Source organism: Peromyscus maniculatus, chromosome 1 (genome assembly GCF_049852395.1).
Source record: "Peromyscus maniculatus bairdii isolate BWxNUB_F1_BW_parent chromosome 1, HU_Pman_BW_mat_3.1, whole genome shotgun sequence".
In the NCBI taxonomy this organism is placed as follows: domain Eukaryota; kingdom Metazoa; phylum Chordata; class Mammalia; order Rodentia; family Cricetidae; genus Peromyscus; species Peromyscus maniculatus.
This window is the reverse complement of record NC_134852.1, coordinates 196,624,555-196,641,700: the sequence shown is the minus strand read 5'-3', so window position 1 is coordinate 196,641,700 and position 17,146 is coordinate 196,624,555. Positions and strand designations below refer to the sequence as shown.

Here is a 17,146-nt window from a genome sequence, read left to right as displayed (position 1 = left end):
CAGTTGGTTTACCCCCAACACACTCACTGCTATTGTACTGGTGAGCATATTGCCTGGCCAGTCATTTTGTTGAATACAGGGTCCACAGTTGAGGAAGACTATTGTTGATGGGCATTCCCCCCACCCCCACCCCCAGCAGCCTGCTTAGCATCTTCCCAGTGTTTCATTAAACTAATTATATGCAACAAATATTCACTGACCTAGGTTAGTCATGAACATAAAATTTAACAGGAAGGAATGAAGCAAGGAGCAAAATGCTGTGGAGGGATACCTGGATTTTATCAATCTAAGCAGCAACTTGGACTACTAAAGAGGCCCAGCTAGGAGACTGTTTCAGAAGGACATGGAGTCACCCACTCAGAAAGTCTTCAATCCAAACAGTTTTCCTCAGAAAGTTTTTTATGAGATGCTGTCTACCAATACCATCCCTCAACCTCTCCATCTCTGTCTTGAAATGGGAAAAATTACCTTGCCAAGCTCTGGGGCTCAGGACAGAAAGGAAGGATGCTGTGTGGAGGGGCTCCATGTCTGCTTGGGAAGCAGCTGGGTCCAGTCACAGAAAAAACCTCATACTCCTTCCATGGAACACCATTCCCACTTAAGGATCATAGCCAGCCTGCTGACTCTCTCCCCTGATAGTTTAACAAAATGCAAGCCCTGTGCCAAGGAAAGGCTGGATTTTTTTTTTTCGGTCTTTGTTGTTGTTGTTGTTGTTGTCGGTCTTTGTTGTTGTTGTTGTTGTTGTTGTTGGTGGTGGTGGTGGTGGTGGTGGGGTGTGTGTGTGTGTGTGTGTGTGTGCCTGTTTTCATCTTTCCCATGGCCTGATGGTAGTTCACAGACAATGTCCAGGAGGACTCGGCTGGAGTTTTAGTTTGAGACATCTACCTTGAAGCTCAAGAGAGATCGAAGTAAGAATGCTACCCGTGGAGTCCTGTAATGTAAAACATTGCTGAGCTCTCAAAGGTCTCCTCTATCCTACTGCCCAACTGCACTTCCCTGGAAGGCAATGAAGTAAGGAGAGGAGAGAAGGACTAAGCAATGAAAGGCCCCGGGAACAGAAGACTAAGACAGAAAAGTATCTACTTACATCATAAAAGAGTTTTTGCCTTTTAATATTTGAATTATCTTACGAGAATACTGTCTTGAAATGAGACTCTTTAGAACATTGATGGTGTTTTTCAGTATTTAAATAACATTATTAAACCTCAGCTGGCTTTGGGAATGGAAACAAAGACAACCCCAAACTCAGCCACTCTTGTGGCTCCCATCTCCAGTTCTTTTGATCCTGGCCAAGACAGCGGCCTTGGACACTTTCTTCCGGTCATAAGCCAGGCCCAGGGCAGCCATGCAGTCGATGAAGAACGTGGTGAAGTTGATGTGCCAGCGGTACTCACTAGCAGAGTAGTCATAGGGGAAGGTGTGGTGGTAGTTGTGGAAGCCCTCGCCTGGAACAGAAGTGTGGAGAGCAGTTAGGGGGCTCGGTGATGGCTGCTTCCTGCTCTTTGCACACCTCTGTCTTACCCAGTGGATAACAGAACACTAGGCTGTTTGGTGAATGGTTAACCCACTGTCTTCTACTCTGAAACAATGGGTTGAGAAGCCCTGGTTGCCCCTAATATTTGAAAGCGCTGTGGAAGAAATGTGTCTCCAAGGCTAACAGGATAAGAATCTGATTATTCTGGGGGAATATTTTACACTGGAAAATGCTAGAATGTCAATATGCTCTGAGACTCTGTGGGCTCCTGGACTGGGCATGTGTCAGTGTCTGTGTTTCTTACAAAGGTAAGAAGGAAAGCAAACCTTTCCCCATGGGACTGCTGTGCCCTGTAAGTGCAGACAGTTACAAAAGAAAAGGCAAGGATAGCCAAAAGTCAGAGGAGCTGGGGCCCGGCCGAGGGGCGGGGGTCTTCTCTCAGCCATTGCTGGTTCACAGTGGCTGCTGTTGGTACTGCTACCTCCCAGAGCTTTGACCCTGGTGCAGGGGGATGCTCATAAAATAGAACTCCTTTAATAAATTCCTTGTATCATCTGCTATTTAATTTTTCTGAAACTTCTGGGTTTTTTGTTTGTTTGTTTGTTTTGAATGACAGTTACTTTTATAGTGGATACTAGATGTAAAGCAAAGGATAACCAGACTACAACCTACAGCTCCAGAGAAGCTAGGAAACAAGGAAAACCCTAAGAGGGACGCATAGGTTGCTCTGGGAAGGGGAAATAGATGAGATCTCCATGAGCAAACTGGGGATGGGGGTGCAGAATGGAGGGTAGGGAGGGGATAGGGGATGAGAACATGAGGGAACCGGGACAGGGATGGAGTAAGAGCAATTGCTCTCTCTCTTGCTAGCTACCTCGCTGCTTGCTCTCACCTCCTTTGCTAGCAAGTCTATCCCTTTAGTGGCCTTCATCTTCTGGATTCTGGCTATAAGGAAAACCAGCTGAGACATCCGGCCTCTGGGCAGAGCAACTACTGGATTCTTGGCCCTTCTGTTCGTAGGCAGCCTTTGTTGGACTGACTGGACCACAGCCTGTAAGTCATTCTAATATATATTCATTCTATAAGCTCTATTACTCTACAGAAACTGGCTTTTCTAAAATTCCTGATTTGGATGAAAATGTGCTATTTTTACAACACTGAGTATTTAACTGAATATTTGCACAACTATATTACAAGAAATATTAACCGTGACTTCAAGAAGTATAAGAATCATTGAGCAGTGGTGGCACATGCTTTTAATCCCGGCACTCGGGAAGCAGAGGCAGGCAGATCTCTATGAGTTCAAGGCCAGCCTGGTCTACAGAGCGAGTTTTAGGACAGCAAGGCTACACAGAGAAACCCTGTGGTGGTATTGTGTTCCCCAAAATATTGTGTACCTTAATAAACTTATCTGGGGTCAGAGAACAGAAAAGCCACTAGATGCTTAGGATAGGCAGTGGTAGCACATGCCTTTAATCCTAGCATTCCAGAGGCAGAGATCCATCTGTTTAAGGATACAGCCAAGCATGGTGACTCACACCTTTAATCCCAGAAAGCGAGCCTTTAATCCGAGGGAGTGATGGTAAAAAGGAAAGATATATAAGGCATGAAGACCAGAAACAAGAAGCATTTGGCTGGTTAAGCTTCTAGGTTTTGAGCAGCACAGTTCAGCTGAGAGCCATTCGGATATGAGGACACAGAGGCTTCCAGTCTGAGGAAACAAGACCAGCTGAGAAGTTGGCCAGGTGAGGTAGCTGTGGCTTGCTCTGTCTCTCTGATCTTCCAGTGTTCACCCCAATAGCTGGCTCAGGTTTGATTTTATTAATAAGAACTTTTAATATTCCTGCTACAAAACCCCGTCTTGAAAAACAAAAAACAAAAACAAAACAAAAAACAAAAAAATTTAAAATCTTACTTCCTTTTACAATTTCTATGTACATAGACAAAAAATATGTGGGAATGAATATTAGACAACATCAACATATAAAGTGCTAAATTTTATAGAATGGACAAAAACATAGAAAGATTTATCATGAAATATAACAAAACAGGTAAAGCCCTTGACTCTGGGGTCTGGATTTACACATTGTTCCTTGGTACTAGCTGTGATTCCAGCTACCTAGAGGCTGAACCAGGAGATAGAAAGTTCAAGTCTGGCCAGGACGAATTAGAAAGACTATTTCCAAGATAAAATAAAAAAAGAGCTGGGCAGATAGCTTATTAGTAGAAATTCACGGTCAGCCTGAGCGGCAGAGTGCAAGGCCAGCCTAGACCGAGTAGCGAACTCTTGACTCACAATGTAGAGCAGTGTAGAGAGGGCTTGGGGATGTAGTTCAGTGACAGGGCGTCTCCACAAGGCTGTAAGGGCGTCCCTCACACTTCAGGGGGGTGGGGACAAAGCAGAAGGGAAGAGAGGGAGAGGGGAGAGGAAGAGGAAGTTGAGATTAGAGCGGCAGGAAACAGGAAAACAAGATGAAGTGAGGAAGGAAGAGAAGAGGCTGCCACCTCCAGCAGCCAAGTCATGAAGAGGCTGCCTTGGGAAAGTTCATTTACAGAGCATGTCTCACTCAGCCCACGTGACTCCGTTTCTATGGCAGTCTAGGCATTGTAGGGTATAGCTTCAGTAAGTAAGAGTCACTTAAACACTGGTGAATGGGGAACACACAGTGGTGGTGGGCGCGTGAAACACACTGGGGAGGTGAGGGAGTACTCTGAGAAGGCACACTTTTAAGTCCATTGAACAAAGTCATGATTAACCTTTTCTTTTTATGGCATGGCTAGTCAGGACACACTAGGCTTACTGTGTCCTCCACGTAGTAGTAATTATTACTGCTTCTGTTACAGTCACGGGTCTCCTGACCCTAGCAGGATTGGCCCAGAGAAATGAATCACAGGTGACTGGAGAAAGGCACACTTAACCAGGATCACTGGGAGGTTTTTTGTTTGTTTTTTGACCTTCCCATCAAAGGCAGTGTTTTTTTATCCTTTCCTTTTTCAGCGTAAAATGGGTTGCCTGCCTGTCATGTTTTCCCCACGACCACACCCCTAGTTTTACAGTGGGGGATATGAGACACAAAGTGCCTATAAAAACAGATGACTCCCATCTTCCCCACAGCTCACCAAGTGAGGAGACTGGATGGCAAGAAGAAATAGCGAAGGAAAAGAACATGGCTGTTCCTGGGGTGCGGGAGGAGGAGGCTCATTGGAGATATGCGGGAGAGCATAGCCAGAGGCAGGGACATCTGGAAGAGTCCAGAGTGGACATGACCAGACTGAGCTGTGCCATGTGAGGAGAAGGGGGAGGGGAAGGCAGAGGGCAGAGGGGAGGAACCAGGTGCAGCAGCCAGGAGGCCCAAAGGTACAAAGAGAGCAGGTAACCAAAATGATTAGATTATATAGGGGAGACCAGCCCAGCACCACCCCCCCCACCCTGTGCTGGGAAGTTTCAGGGCAGGGGGCAGGGTGTGTTAACCAGGAGGGCCCTGTAACAAGTAGGGACTAAGACCTGGTGGCCAGGTCTGCTCTGAAATGTTAAATAGGCACCTCAGCCATTTGTCCCTGGTTTGAAACCTAAAAGAGATCACTGAATGTGACAACGCCATATACGGCTGACTTACCCAGAGATCCTAGGGAAACCAAGGCATTCTCTCGTGGGTCAATGTTCTTGTCATAAGGGCGAAAGCCATAGAGGTGGGCGGCACTGTTCACCAGCCAGGTGGCATTGAGCACCAAGGCATATCTCAGTAGAGTGGCAACATAAACGCTGTGTTGAAAAGTCTCTCCCCAGAAATACCAGGGCACCAGTGTGGGCAGGATGAAGCACATGAGCAGGAGGCCGGGCTTGTAGTACCTACGTGGAGAGATCACACACTGAGTCTGTGGAGAGAGGATGGGCTCTTCTCAGTGGGAGGGGCTGTTGTCTTTCCTCCTCTTCCACGAGTGCAGGAGTGGGGTGGGAGCCCCATCAGAAAGAATGGGGGTGGAAAATCTTTTCAATGCAGAGTGTTATTATCACTTTCAAGATAAGGCTATGTTGAGCTGAGATTGTCCTAAACTAATCCCACCAGTTGCCAACAGAACAAGGTCTCCATTGTTCTTATTCATAGAGGGATGAAGCCAGTTACCCAACAGATCGGGACCAAACCACATCCTCAGCCCGTGAGGATGCCTGGGTGTTTTCCATCTGCCCTGGAGCCCCCTTTTCACCCCTATCAGGGTCTTTGACATTTCTCCATTTCCTGCTAACCTCCTCCCTCAAGGTCTTCGCTCTGCAAAAGCTCCAGGAAGCATAATGAATGTCCTTGACCACCTGCAGCTTCTGTCCCTCTAGAGGCCTTGTTAGAACCACTGCTTTCCAGAGAGGATTGATGTCCCCTCAGCAGTCAGGTCCTCAGCTTCCCAGTCACGGGCATGGCCTGCATCCAGCTTTCCTATCTTTCGCTGCTTCCCTGTTCTGAATCCTCTCTTCAGACTAACTTATGTGCTTTCCTCACTGCTCAGGCTCGACGTCTTCTTCACCTGACCTCCCCTGACCTGACCTTCAAAGCACAGCTCTGATTGTGCCACATGCTGTTGGAGAAACAAGCTCCTCATGGCCAGCTGCGTTAATCCCATCTGTGTGTAAGACGCTCAGGATGACATTAGTCTGTCTGTCATCCTTTTTTCCTGTCATATCTTGTAGGTCAAGGAAACAGACGATATTTCTGGATCATGCATCAGACTTTAGTTTATTTTCATACTTTCTGTCTGTACATACACATGCAGGACACTGTCTTTCTCTTGTTTCTAATGCTGTGTTTTCTTCAACCCTTCTTGTTCTCCCAGAGCCATCTCTGGCCTTTTCTTGCCTCTCACAGTACAGACAGTATTTTGCCTTGCTTCATGGTAACTTGGAAAGTGTATTATTATTCCTCACCCTATAGGCTAAAATCTCCAGGAACATAGGGGCTCAGTTGAATTCATTGTGTCTGTGGCTCTCCTAGATCAATGAATGTTTGTTGCATTTAATTGGTTTAAAAAATAGTTCAGAAAGAAAGGAACAGAGTAACACCCCATGACGGTGGACGTACAGCCATTAAAAACTGGGATTTGAAATGATTTGTTTTTATTTTTGTTTTTTTTGAAACAGGGTCTCACTATGTAGGCCCGGTTGTCCTAGAACTCACTATGTAGACCATGCTGGCTTCAAACTCCCAGAGATCCACTTGCTTCTGCCTCCAGAGCACTAGAACTAAAGGCGACATGTGTGCCACCACATTTGGCCGATGGACTTTTCTTTTTTTAATTATTTTTTATTTATGCATATGTGTGTATGTGTGTGAGTACATGCCACATGTGCACATGTGTCTGTGAAGGCCAGAACTGGGTGTCAGATTCTTTGGATCTGGAGTTATAGGAGTAAGCCAACCAACATGAGTGCTGGGATTTGAACTAGGGTCCTCTGGAAGAATAGGAAGTACTCGTAACTGCTGAGCTACCTCTTCAGTCCCCAGAGTATCTTTGCTTTTTTGAGACAGTCTCATTATGTAGCTCTGGCTGATCTGGAATCCACAGAGATCTGTCTGCCTCTGTCTCTCCAGTGCTGGGGTTTCAGGCATGCATCTTCATACTTGGCTGAAATGATGGTTTTGATCATATAAACCTAGACATTTATTCTGCTGTTCTAAGTGCTAAGAGAAGTTCCATCCCCCTGACTCACCTCCTCTGGAACATGACCAGCTTCTCAGCTTTGAGGTCAGACATGTCCAGTTTTCCACCCTTCTCTTTGACAGCCGGGTGTTTGCGCACAAGCAGCCAGCCCACGTGAGAGAAGAAAAAGCCACGCCGGGAATCGTGAGGGTCGGCGTATGTTTCTGTGAACTTGTGGTGGGCGCGGTGATCTCGGGCCCATTCATACACATCATTCTGGAGGGACAGGAAAGAGGACCCCAGTACTGAGAAGAGATTCCCTTCCAGGGGAATGCAAGGGCCTTAGGTGTCTGCCAGGACCTGGAACTCTCAGTCCAACTCACAGAGTCCCAGGACTCTGACTAGTAAGGGAGGAGGTCTGGGGGAGCACCCTCCCCGGCACACTTGTCCCCAAAGCTTATGTGGGAAAGCAACTCAAGGGTGCAGAGCTCAAGAAAAGCAGTGTTGTTTCCAGGGTTGTGTGGTGGTGGGAAACGGGAGGTGAGTCCGAGTGCTCAGGGGGTTTCTTTAGCAGAGAACACAGTGACTCCTTAAACAAGTGATAGGAGACAGCGGTCCCCTGGAGATGTCTGATCTGGGGGCAGAGGGAGCGTAAAGCAGAAGGCCTGGGCGCCAAGGTCCTGCTCTGTGATAAAGGTGCAAAAACTCATGTCAGCATCTTCACAAATGGCATGCCACTCAACCCCACAGGGCTAACATGGAACTGATGGACCTGAACACATTTCGGAAAGACCTAGGGGCTTTTCTAAACTTGATCTGCCCCTTCAAGAATGTGTCAGCGTTTCTCTTCTTTCTCTTTGTCCTCCAAAGGTAGAAACTGGGAGTCTTCACTACAATAATGATCAGAGCAGAGGTGATCACACACGTGTGATAAGAACCTCAGCTACTGTCAAGGCAAAATAAATGATCCATGTTCTGGTGTGATTGCCTCATCACCCAAGCCAAGCCCCACACTATGAGCAGCAGCGTATGGCTCGGTGAGTCCCCCTTCCCTAATTTCCTACAATTTATCCATTGCAAACACCATCCTGAGAACTTGACCTGTCCATCATGCTAGCCCTTGACAGAGCAATGAGGTCAGCCTATTTAACGGCACAGTGACTCAGTTTCTTCATCTGTTCAGTGGGTAGAACAATAAGGCCTACTTCCTAGTGTGGCCATGAAGACTAAAAGAGTTAACCTGTGTCAAAAGCTGCCACAGTGGCCAGCACATGGAACTATAGACATGTTTGCTCTTATTGTCTGAAATGAGCGTGTTCTTGAGTCTGTGACACATCCCACTCCAACCCCATTATAGTAGGGTCCTAAGACAGTCAGAGCAAAGCATGATTTTCTTGTTGGCTGAGTGTTTAGGAAACCATCATCAGTGTCTTGATGATGTTCCATGGTCCTTCATAACAAAGGATCACAGCAGCCACACTATGTGATAACCCAGGGAACTTGAGGTAAAAATAAAAGTTATGCTGGAAAACCTGTTCTACTCACTTCCTGTTCCCCTTCCCAGTGACTCGGAGGTGTCCCGTGTTGTGGGGGGCTTGTGTAGCGAGCACGCTCTTGAGAGGCCCACCAAAGACTGCCTCTCTGGGTGCTCATGTCCTCCAGTCTGCCCTGGCTCACCCATAGAGTAGAGACAAAAATGAGCATCGGCAGCTTCTCACCTGGAAAGCCATGGTGTTGGCAATGATGAGGAAGAGCCGAAGCGGCAGGCGCGCCTTGTAAGTTCGGTGGCTCCACAGGCGATGAGCTCCGGCTCCAATGCCCTCAATACTGATCACAAAGCAGACAAATACTGCTGGGACAGCAGAGGAGTCAGCTAACTGGTAAGTGTGCAGCCGGGAGGAGCATGTCGGAACACTCTCCTGATACCAGAGTACGCTTCTCTGGGTTTGAAGGAGAAAGTCTCCGAGACATCATAGCGTTCACCACCTCAAAAAATCATCACCTCAAACCACTCCCCCTAGGAATGGATGTGAGTCAAGAAGACCCAGGCACCAAGTGAGCAGAAAGGCAGGATGTGGAAAGAAGGAAGTCGTCAACACTTGGGATAGTCTAGCTTTCACTGTCAGACCATAGGAACGTTTTTTCTAGGTCCTATGCACTTTGACCTTCAGATCATTTCTCCAAGGGGGGTTCAAGGTCATCTACTCTTCCAGACCTAAATACCCATAATCAAGAGTGTTTGGAAAATGGCAGTCAGGGCTCAATAGAAGGACTCCTCAGTTGAAGAGGAGACTCATGGGACATAGAGCCTGTTCACCTCTTGTGCCTGCAGCTTTCAGCACGGTGGAGGGTCTCAGGGTGAGCCAGCCCTGCACACAGTCACATTTTCATGGAGGCTCGAGCTTTCCTGATTGTTAGCATTATCCTAGTCACTGCGCATCCTAATGGGTTGGAGTCTAGTAATACCACGTGGGAGGTGACGGGAAGACGTGGATGGCAGCTGTATCCTCAAGAGCAGGGCTAGAAGGGTTCTGTACTTGGATACTCCTTGTCATCAGAGATGACTCGGGGTGAGTATGTAGATGAAGTTAAAAGCTAAGTGTTAATCTGGTGCCACAGCACTGGTAAAAGTGGACCCACGGTTTGAAACTAGGTCTTCTACGAAGAATCTGGTCCAGTTCCAGCCATATCATACATTTCACAGCAACACGGAACCCTAACTTAGAACCCATAAGATCAGGAGGTACCATGTAGGTACTCTTTAATGAGGAGAGGTCACTGGGTATACCCAGATGTTCCTCTGATTGTAGCAATAGCCATGGAGCTGAGGCCTTGTTAGAAGCAGTATAAGATACCCAAGGGGACACGTGGAAACCATGGAACCTCAGGGGCTACAGAACTTAACCAAGACTGGGGACACCAAACATTGTACAAACTGCCATGTGTCCTGCATCAAGAGGCCACTGTTTCCTAAGTGGTCTCTCTCCTCTTCTCTTCTGCCTTCTGTGCCCCATCCTGTTCCTTCCATGGGATCCCAAGGATAACCACAGACACAGCATCTGTCCTCAGCAAAGTGCTGGCCATATTCTTCTGAACTGGGATGTTAGGCCCCGGAAGATCTCCAGCCTCTGGCTGTGTGGTGCCTGAGATCTTCCCATATAGGGGACCTGGCTGTGCATGTAGAGAGAAACCAGGGGAAGGTGAGCCCTGAAATTCCAAGAGGAAAGGGCTTTGGGCAGAGCGGGAGGACCAAGTGTCCAAATTTGCTTCATGCTGCAGGTTGCCCAGGTATCTTGGTTCCACAGACAATGCTGTCTTAACAGTGGGAATCCCCACACACTGAGTCATGTTTTTATTCTGCCAATAGCAGGTCACATAGATCCCTTCCCTGTCCCCAAGAAGGATTGTGAGTGTCCACACGGGTAGTGAAACTGCTCTCCCCTTAGGGGAGGGTTGGGAAGGTTTTGTACATTGGCTCTCAGTATCATCAGAGAGCCCGTAGTCCAGAGGTCTCTACTGAGTGGTTCTAAAAGGAGAGAAAAGCTTTTAAAGTCCCCGAGTCAGGAAAATGGCGCAAATATAGTCAGCTGCTAATTATTAATTTTCCTTTGGGGTGAAACAATAAAAGCCTCTAAAAACTGAAGGAAGACAATTCCAGCTGAGACTTCAGTCCTTCTTATTCCTGAAGAGTTCTGCTAACCCACATTTCACAACTGCCATTCTGTGAGCTAAGCTACCGACCAGAGCCCGGGGACAAGAGTAAAACAATTTACCATGCAGGTTCCATGTGCCAAATTTCCTTTCCAAAATCTTAGCATACACCAAAGGGCAGGGTACCAAAAAGTCAATGGCCACAGCCTTGGCTTTGGATGGTATCTTTTTCCTGAAGTAGCAACCAATGCCAGGCAAGAACAGGCAGGTTGGTCAAACCTGGGACTGAGCTGAATGAGGCTTGTGAGGAGTACCCAGGCTGGAGAGGGAGGGAGCTTGCTTGCAGGAATCAAACTACTCTGAAGACTCCTCTAACCCCCCGTCTTCCTGGTTCCGATAATGTGTCATTGCCTTGGTAGGTAACTAGAAAAACCGAGATCCCAAGAAAGGGGATTTCCTAAGTTATATTTTCTTGGGGCATTAGGTGGATTTCCCAAGATAATGCCTAAGGACCCAAATCTAACCACCTACAAGATGAAAGAGGCCCAGGACAGAAGGATAATACCAGCTCTTCTACACCAATACTAGAGAGAGAGAGAGAGAGAGAGAGAGAGAGAGAGAGAGAGAGAGAGAGAGAGAGTTGTCAAAGAGTTCTAACACCTGGCTCTGTTCCCCCCAAACTTTCCAGGAGTATCTGGGAAAAATGACTGGTTCAGCAGCCCTCAGAGAAAGCAAGGGGCAGAGGCCCCAGAGTCAGGGCTTGTGTTGACCAAAGCCTTCTTCAAGGCTCTATTCTCTGGCATGCCTGTCCCTGCCCAGGAAGGATGGGTAGAGGGTAAAGACAACTGGTGCTGGGAAGTCTTAGCCCCATGGCATGATATGGCTTCAGGAGAAAGGGACAGCTGCAGGCTGGGGGGAGAATAGAACACAAAACACTTCTGTAATGTAAATATTCAAAGAACATCTTGTCGACTGGTATGTGCTGCACCGGAATATCTACCTGGAGTGGCAGAGCCACTCACTGTACACGTGGCTCTTATGGGAGCCTGCTTCACCCCGCTCCAGGACAACCAGCCTGGTCCGGCCAGAGGCTTAGGTCTGAATGGTTGTGTGGATAGACAACCCTCTTTTGAACTTTCCTTCTCAACGACTTCTCCTCCTGTTCAGCATCTCCTGTGTCCCCTGACTGAGCTCAACATTTAGCTCATGGAGTTGGTAAGGTACCTTTCCCCACGTCCCCCAGGGACGGCCTGGTTCTCCTGTGGCAGGAAGGGCTGGGACAGGCAGCCAAGCAAGGGATTCACACAGAAAAGCTGGTTGGGGCTGGTTGCCTCGTTGCCGAGGTGCTACCCCTCAGTGAGTCCTGCTCATGGTTTCGGGGCTTGGTCCCAACACTCATGTAAAGTACCCCCAAGGGTTAAGGATAGGACACAGGGGTAGAGTACCTGTCCAGTATGCCCCAGGTCCTGCGCTTACAAAGAACAAGAAAACACCCCGGGCTACTTTTGCCAGATATGGTAGCTCAGGATATAATCCCAGCAGGATGAGGCAGGAGGATTACCATGGGTTCAAGACCAGCCTGGACTGCATAGAGAGTTCCAGGACAGCCTAGGTGACAGAGTGAGATTCTGAAAAAATCAAACAAACAAAACAGTGGTGGTGATGGACACTGTAATGTCTGCAATTGGGAAGCAGACCCAGAAAATCAGAGACTTAAGATCATTTCTCTGCTATGGGGTGAGTTCCCAGCCAGCCTGGGCTACATGAGAACCTGTCCCATTAGGGGGAGAGAGAGAGAAAGAGAGAGAGAGAGAGAGAGAGAGAGAGAGAGAGAGAGAGAGAGAGAGAGAGAGAGAGAGAAGAAAACAAAACAGACACTCTTGCTTCCCAGTCCCACTGGGCTGTTTTCAGTTAGTTCTATGAAGAACCACAGAGAAAAGCTAGGGAAGGCTGGACACAGAGGGGCCACTGCCCGTTGCAAGACCCCTTTCCTTAGAGGGAGGGGAGAAACTTGAGACACTGGCCCAGAACGAAGAAACGGACTTACCCCAGAGTAAGGTGTAGACCTTGCAGGAGGGAACCAGTGTGATCCCATACAGCGCCCCCAAGTGCAGCAGGGCCATGAGGATGATGTTTCTCCAGACATACTCCAGCTTGGGCGGGGGCCCCTCCTCATCCTGGTAGCTGGGGTCATGTATGTCTTCTTTCATCTCAGGACGGATGTCTTCTTCCAGGTAGAGGGGCATCGTCTTTAACTTCTCTCTTCCTTTCTGCGTGACTCCAGAGGGAGGCGCTGTGATGGTGGTGGTGGCTGTATAGGAAGAGGTCATCTACGGGGACAGGGAGTGGAGAGTTAGGAGAGCAGACTCCAGTAGCCACTTCCCTCTGGCATGCAGCTGGCAGAAGGGTGCATTAGAAGTCCAGCCCTCATCCCTGGGTCTGGTTTAACTGAGGGCTGGTGGAAGAAGAGGTCTGCAGAAAGTGTGCAGATTGGTTGTTGTCAAACCTCCAGGTGGAGGGCCAGTAGGAGAGGAGCATGAACCTCTTACATCAGTGGCAAGCCAAAGGAAGCCCTACATGTACACACAGAGGCTCAGGCAGGCCCCGATTATCCTTTAAAGCTTGGGAAACAAAAATTGGGAAATCAAGTATCCAAGGTGCCATCCACATCTCTACCAACTGATGGCATTATAACTTAGAAAAGACAATAATGGGGGACTCTCAGGAACCAGATCCATCTGGACACAAGGTTAAGACTGAACTTTGATTCATCATCTCTGCTCTGGTTCTCTAGAGAAACTCTAGAAGAAATCCTGGGAAGCAGCTTTTGCTCTGACTTCTGAGTGTGGAATCTTTGAATAAGATGTTATTTAAAGATTTAATTCCTGGGTTTTATGTATGTGAAGGGCCATATGGACCATTTTCATGTAGTCTGATGTGCTGGGGGATGGTCTTTCTGTATGCTGTGAATTTGTGTTGCTTCCATTGATTAATAAAGAAGCTGCTCTGGCCTATGGCAAGACAGGTTATAGCCAGGCGGTAAATCCAATGAAAAATACACAGAGAAGAAGGGCAGAGTCAGGACAGACACCAGCCCACTGCCCAAGGAACAAGATGCCAGCAGACCGGTAATGCCACGGTCATGTGGCAAAACATAGATCAATAAAAATGGGTTAATTAATGATGAAAGACCTAGCTAGCGAGAAGCCTGAGCCATAAACCAAACAATTTGTAACTAATATTAAGCCTCTTACTGGTTATTCGGGTACCAGCAGGTGGGAAAGATTTATCCTTCTACACTGATGGCCAAAGGGAGGAACATGTGACTCTTTAGAATGTCTCCTCTTTTGCAAGGACAGTTAAAGCTTCCCTGTTTAGTTTTAGACAGTTGAATTAGGGTGATACTCTGGATTTGCTGTAAAATTTTCTGAAATATGCCAGTTTCTGAAACAAATATAAACAGAATAGAAGTAGGAGCCAAGGTCGGGACACATAAATTCGTGTCTAATAACTGTGTGTAAGAATCATTTTCCCCCACACAACCTCTTGGTCTTAGGCACTTTCCGTAGGGTTGGCACCAGTGACTGTTTCTGTTGCTGGCTTTGAAACACGGTCTTGCCATGAAGTGCGTGCCAGCCTCAAACTCATCCTCCAGCTGTCGTCTCCCAGCTTCCCAGATTACAGGCAAGCACCACCATACCCAGTGCAATTCATCTGGGTTCCGACAGCTTCCTCCCTGGACTTTGAACAGCTTTCTCTGAAGACAGCACTGATAAACCAGTGGTTTGGATTTGGCTATTCCATGTTTCCAGATATGTCCTTGTTGGTTTGATCTGACCCCATACTGGAGAATGTCCTGGTTGAGGTTTATCATTATTATTATTGTTGTTGTTGTTATTATTACTATGATGATAATGATGTCACCTTTGCACAAGCTAGAGGAACCTCAATTGGTAAAATGCCTCCATCAGATTGCCTGTAGGGATCTCTGTAAGGCATTTTCTTGATTAATGACTATGGGAGGGGCCAACTCACTGTGGAGGTCCTGAATCTTATAAGAAGCAGGCTGAGCCAGCCATAAGGAGCAAGCTGGTAATAGTGTTCCTCCATGGTCTCTGCTTCAGCTCCTGCCTTCAGGTTCCTGCCCTGACTTCCCTCAGTGACCTGAAATTAACCTTTTCCTCCCCAAGTTGCTTTTGTTCTTCTTCCTTCCTTCCTTCCTTCCTTCTTTCCTTCCTTCCTCCCTCCCTCCCTCCCTCCCTCCCTCCCTCCCTCTCCCCCTCTCTCTTTCTCTCTCTTTCTTTCTTTCGTTCTTTCTTTCTTTTTTTTCTTTTTTTCTTTCTTTCTTTAAATCACAGCAATAGAAACCCTAAGACAGGAAGTGACAGACATTAAGGAGTCAGTGTCAATAAAGCCCCTTTTATGTCAAATTCAAGCATCAGGTGGCTTAGAATGCTATTAGGTCAGCCTCAGCAGGAATCTGTTCTGAAGTTGAAATTTGTCTGTCCTGTGGGTTATATTCTAGCATCTTAAAAAAATTATTATTTATATTATTTTGTTAGAAGTAGTGCCTTTTTAAAACATCAGTAGACAGGAGTTACAAAGTTGGGTTCTGTCTGTCTGTTTACTTGTTTTATTTCTGAGACCGACTCTCAGCCTAGGTTGGCCTCAGACTCAGTATGTAGCCAAGGATAACCTTGACCTTCTAATTCCCCTGCATCCCTCTACTGGGTGCTAGCATTACAGGTGCATACCAACACATCCAATTTTGGGGTATATATAATAATGAAGGGTTGTTTTTTTTTTTTTTTTCCGAGACAGGGTTTCTCTGTAGCTTTGTTGCCTTTACTGGAACTCACTCTGTAGACCAGGCTGGCCTTGAACTCACAGAGATCCACCTGCCTCTGCCTCCCAAGTGCTGGGATTAAAGGCATGTGCCACTACCACCCAGATAATGAAGTGTTTCTTTAACTAAACCAAATAGATAGACACCAGGGTATCAAATAGAAGGACTACCCGTAACATGGTAGATCTTTTTCATCTAAATGTCATCCAGAAAACCAGAAATACACAGAAACTCTGGAGTTAAACAAATACAAATCAAAATAGACCTAACACACCTACAGGAAATGCCATGCACACACTTGAACTTTTTCTTTAGAAGCAGTACATTTCTTCAGTGTAGGTTGTAATCTCTCCCTTTGTGTCTCTAAACTTATTACCTTGGATTCTTTCTCTCTAATGGTTAATTTAGTTAAAAGTCAAATTTGTTACTCTTTTCAAAGAATCAGCTCTTATTCAATTTCGTGTTCGTTTTTCATTTCTATTTCCCTGATTTTAGCCCTGATTTTGATTATCTCTTCCCAGCTACATTTTTCGGCATTTGTTCTTGTTTTTCCGAGGCCTTGAGGTGCATCATTAAGTTGTTAATTTGTGAGCTCTTGAATTGTTTGGTGTAGGCACACGGGCTATAAGCTTTCCTCTTAGGACTGCTTTCACTGAGTCCCATACATCTTGTTACGTTGTATCTTCGTTTTCTTTCAGTCCTGGGATTTTTAAGTTTTCCTTCTTGGTTTTTATCCTTGGCCCAACAATCGTTCTATAGCATGTTGCTTGGTTTCCACGTGTTTGTGTACTCTCGTGGGTTCCACTGCTGTTCACACGCAGCTTTGCTCCATTCCGGTCAGGTTTGGAAGTCAGGGTGTGGTTTCCATTGCCCTGCATTTGGTGAGGCTTCCTTTGTGTCCTGATACATAGTTGATTTTGAGAAATTTCCCTGGTGCCAAGGACCGTAGGAGTATACAGCAGGTGACAACATTAATTATTGTTATATACATATCTAAAATTGGTGTGTTCTTCCCTGGGGAAGGCTGTTTCCTCTGTCCTCATCAGTCCTTAGTTGCCTGTAGCTCTAAATATTGTCCAAGTGTGAGGACCACTGTGGTATGGTCACTGAGTTATGCCCACCATGTGGTGGCTGCCATGTGAATGTGACTGTGTCATGGCCACGCTGTGATGAACACTGAATGATGTGACAGGCACTATGTAAGTGCCAATCTGTGACGATCACTGTGTTGTGATCACTGTCTAATATGGTGTCTTTAGCGATAGGGACTTACCTTCCACACTTGGGAAGCAACCATGGGCAATAGCAATAGCCTATAATATTTGAGGGGCCTCTGGAACAACCATGACCACCAACTCAAAAGAGGGCTCTAGTAGAACCTTTTTGATTAAATATTCTAGAGTTGTTTAACAACAACACTCATTAGTCTTCCCATACACGAAGGACAGGTATCAAGAGAAAGAAATCAGAGAACAACACCACCCATAATAGCCTCACGAAAGAAGTAAAAGACTTATGCAGTGAGCATTTTAAAACATTGAAAAAGA

At 46.7% G+C, this 17,146-nt stretch overlaps 1 protein-coding gene across 2 annotated transcripts in view; it reads right to left on the bottom strand.

Moving 5' to 3' along the window:
* Nucleotides 1-732: 732 nt before the first annotated feature.
* Nucleotides 733-17,146, bottom strand: part of LOC102911122 (acyl-CoA desaturase 3) — a 32,939-nt gene continuing 16,525 nt past the window's right edge. Inside the window, exons 2-6 of one of the 2 annotated variants that reach the window (XM_076563149.1) lie at nt 12,801-13,083; nt 8,821-8,954; nt 7,173-7,378; nt 5,092-5,324; nt 733-1,445 (exon numbers count right to left, since the gene is read on the bottom strand). In XM_076563149.1, coding sequence (XP_076419264.1) covers nt 1,246-1,445; nt 5,092-5,324; nt 7,173-7,378; nt 8,821-8,954; nt 12,801-13,083 — 1,056 coding nt within the window. In that variant the 3' untranslated portion in view covers nt 733-1,245. The remainder of the gene's footprint in view (nt 1,446-5,091; nt 5,325-7,172; nt 7,379-8,820; nt 8,955-12,800; nt 13,084-17,146) is intronic. The other variant, XM_076563150.1, reaches the window with a different exon arrangement.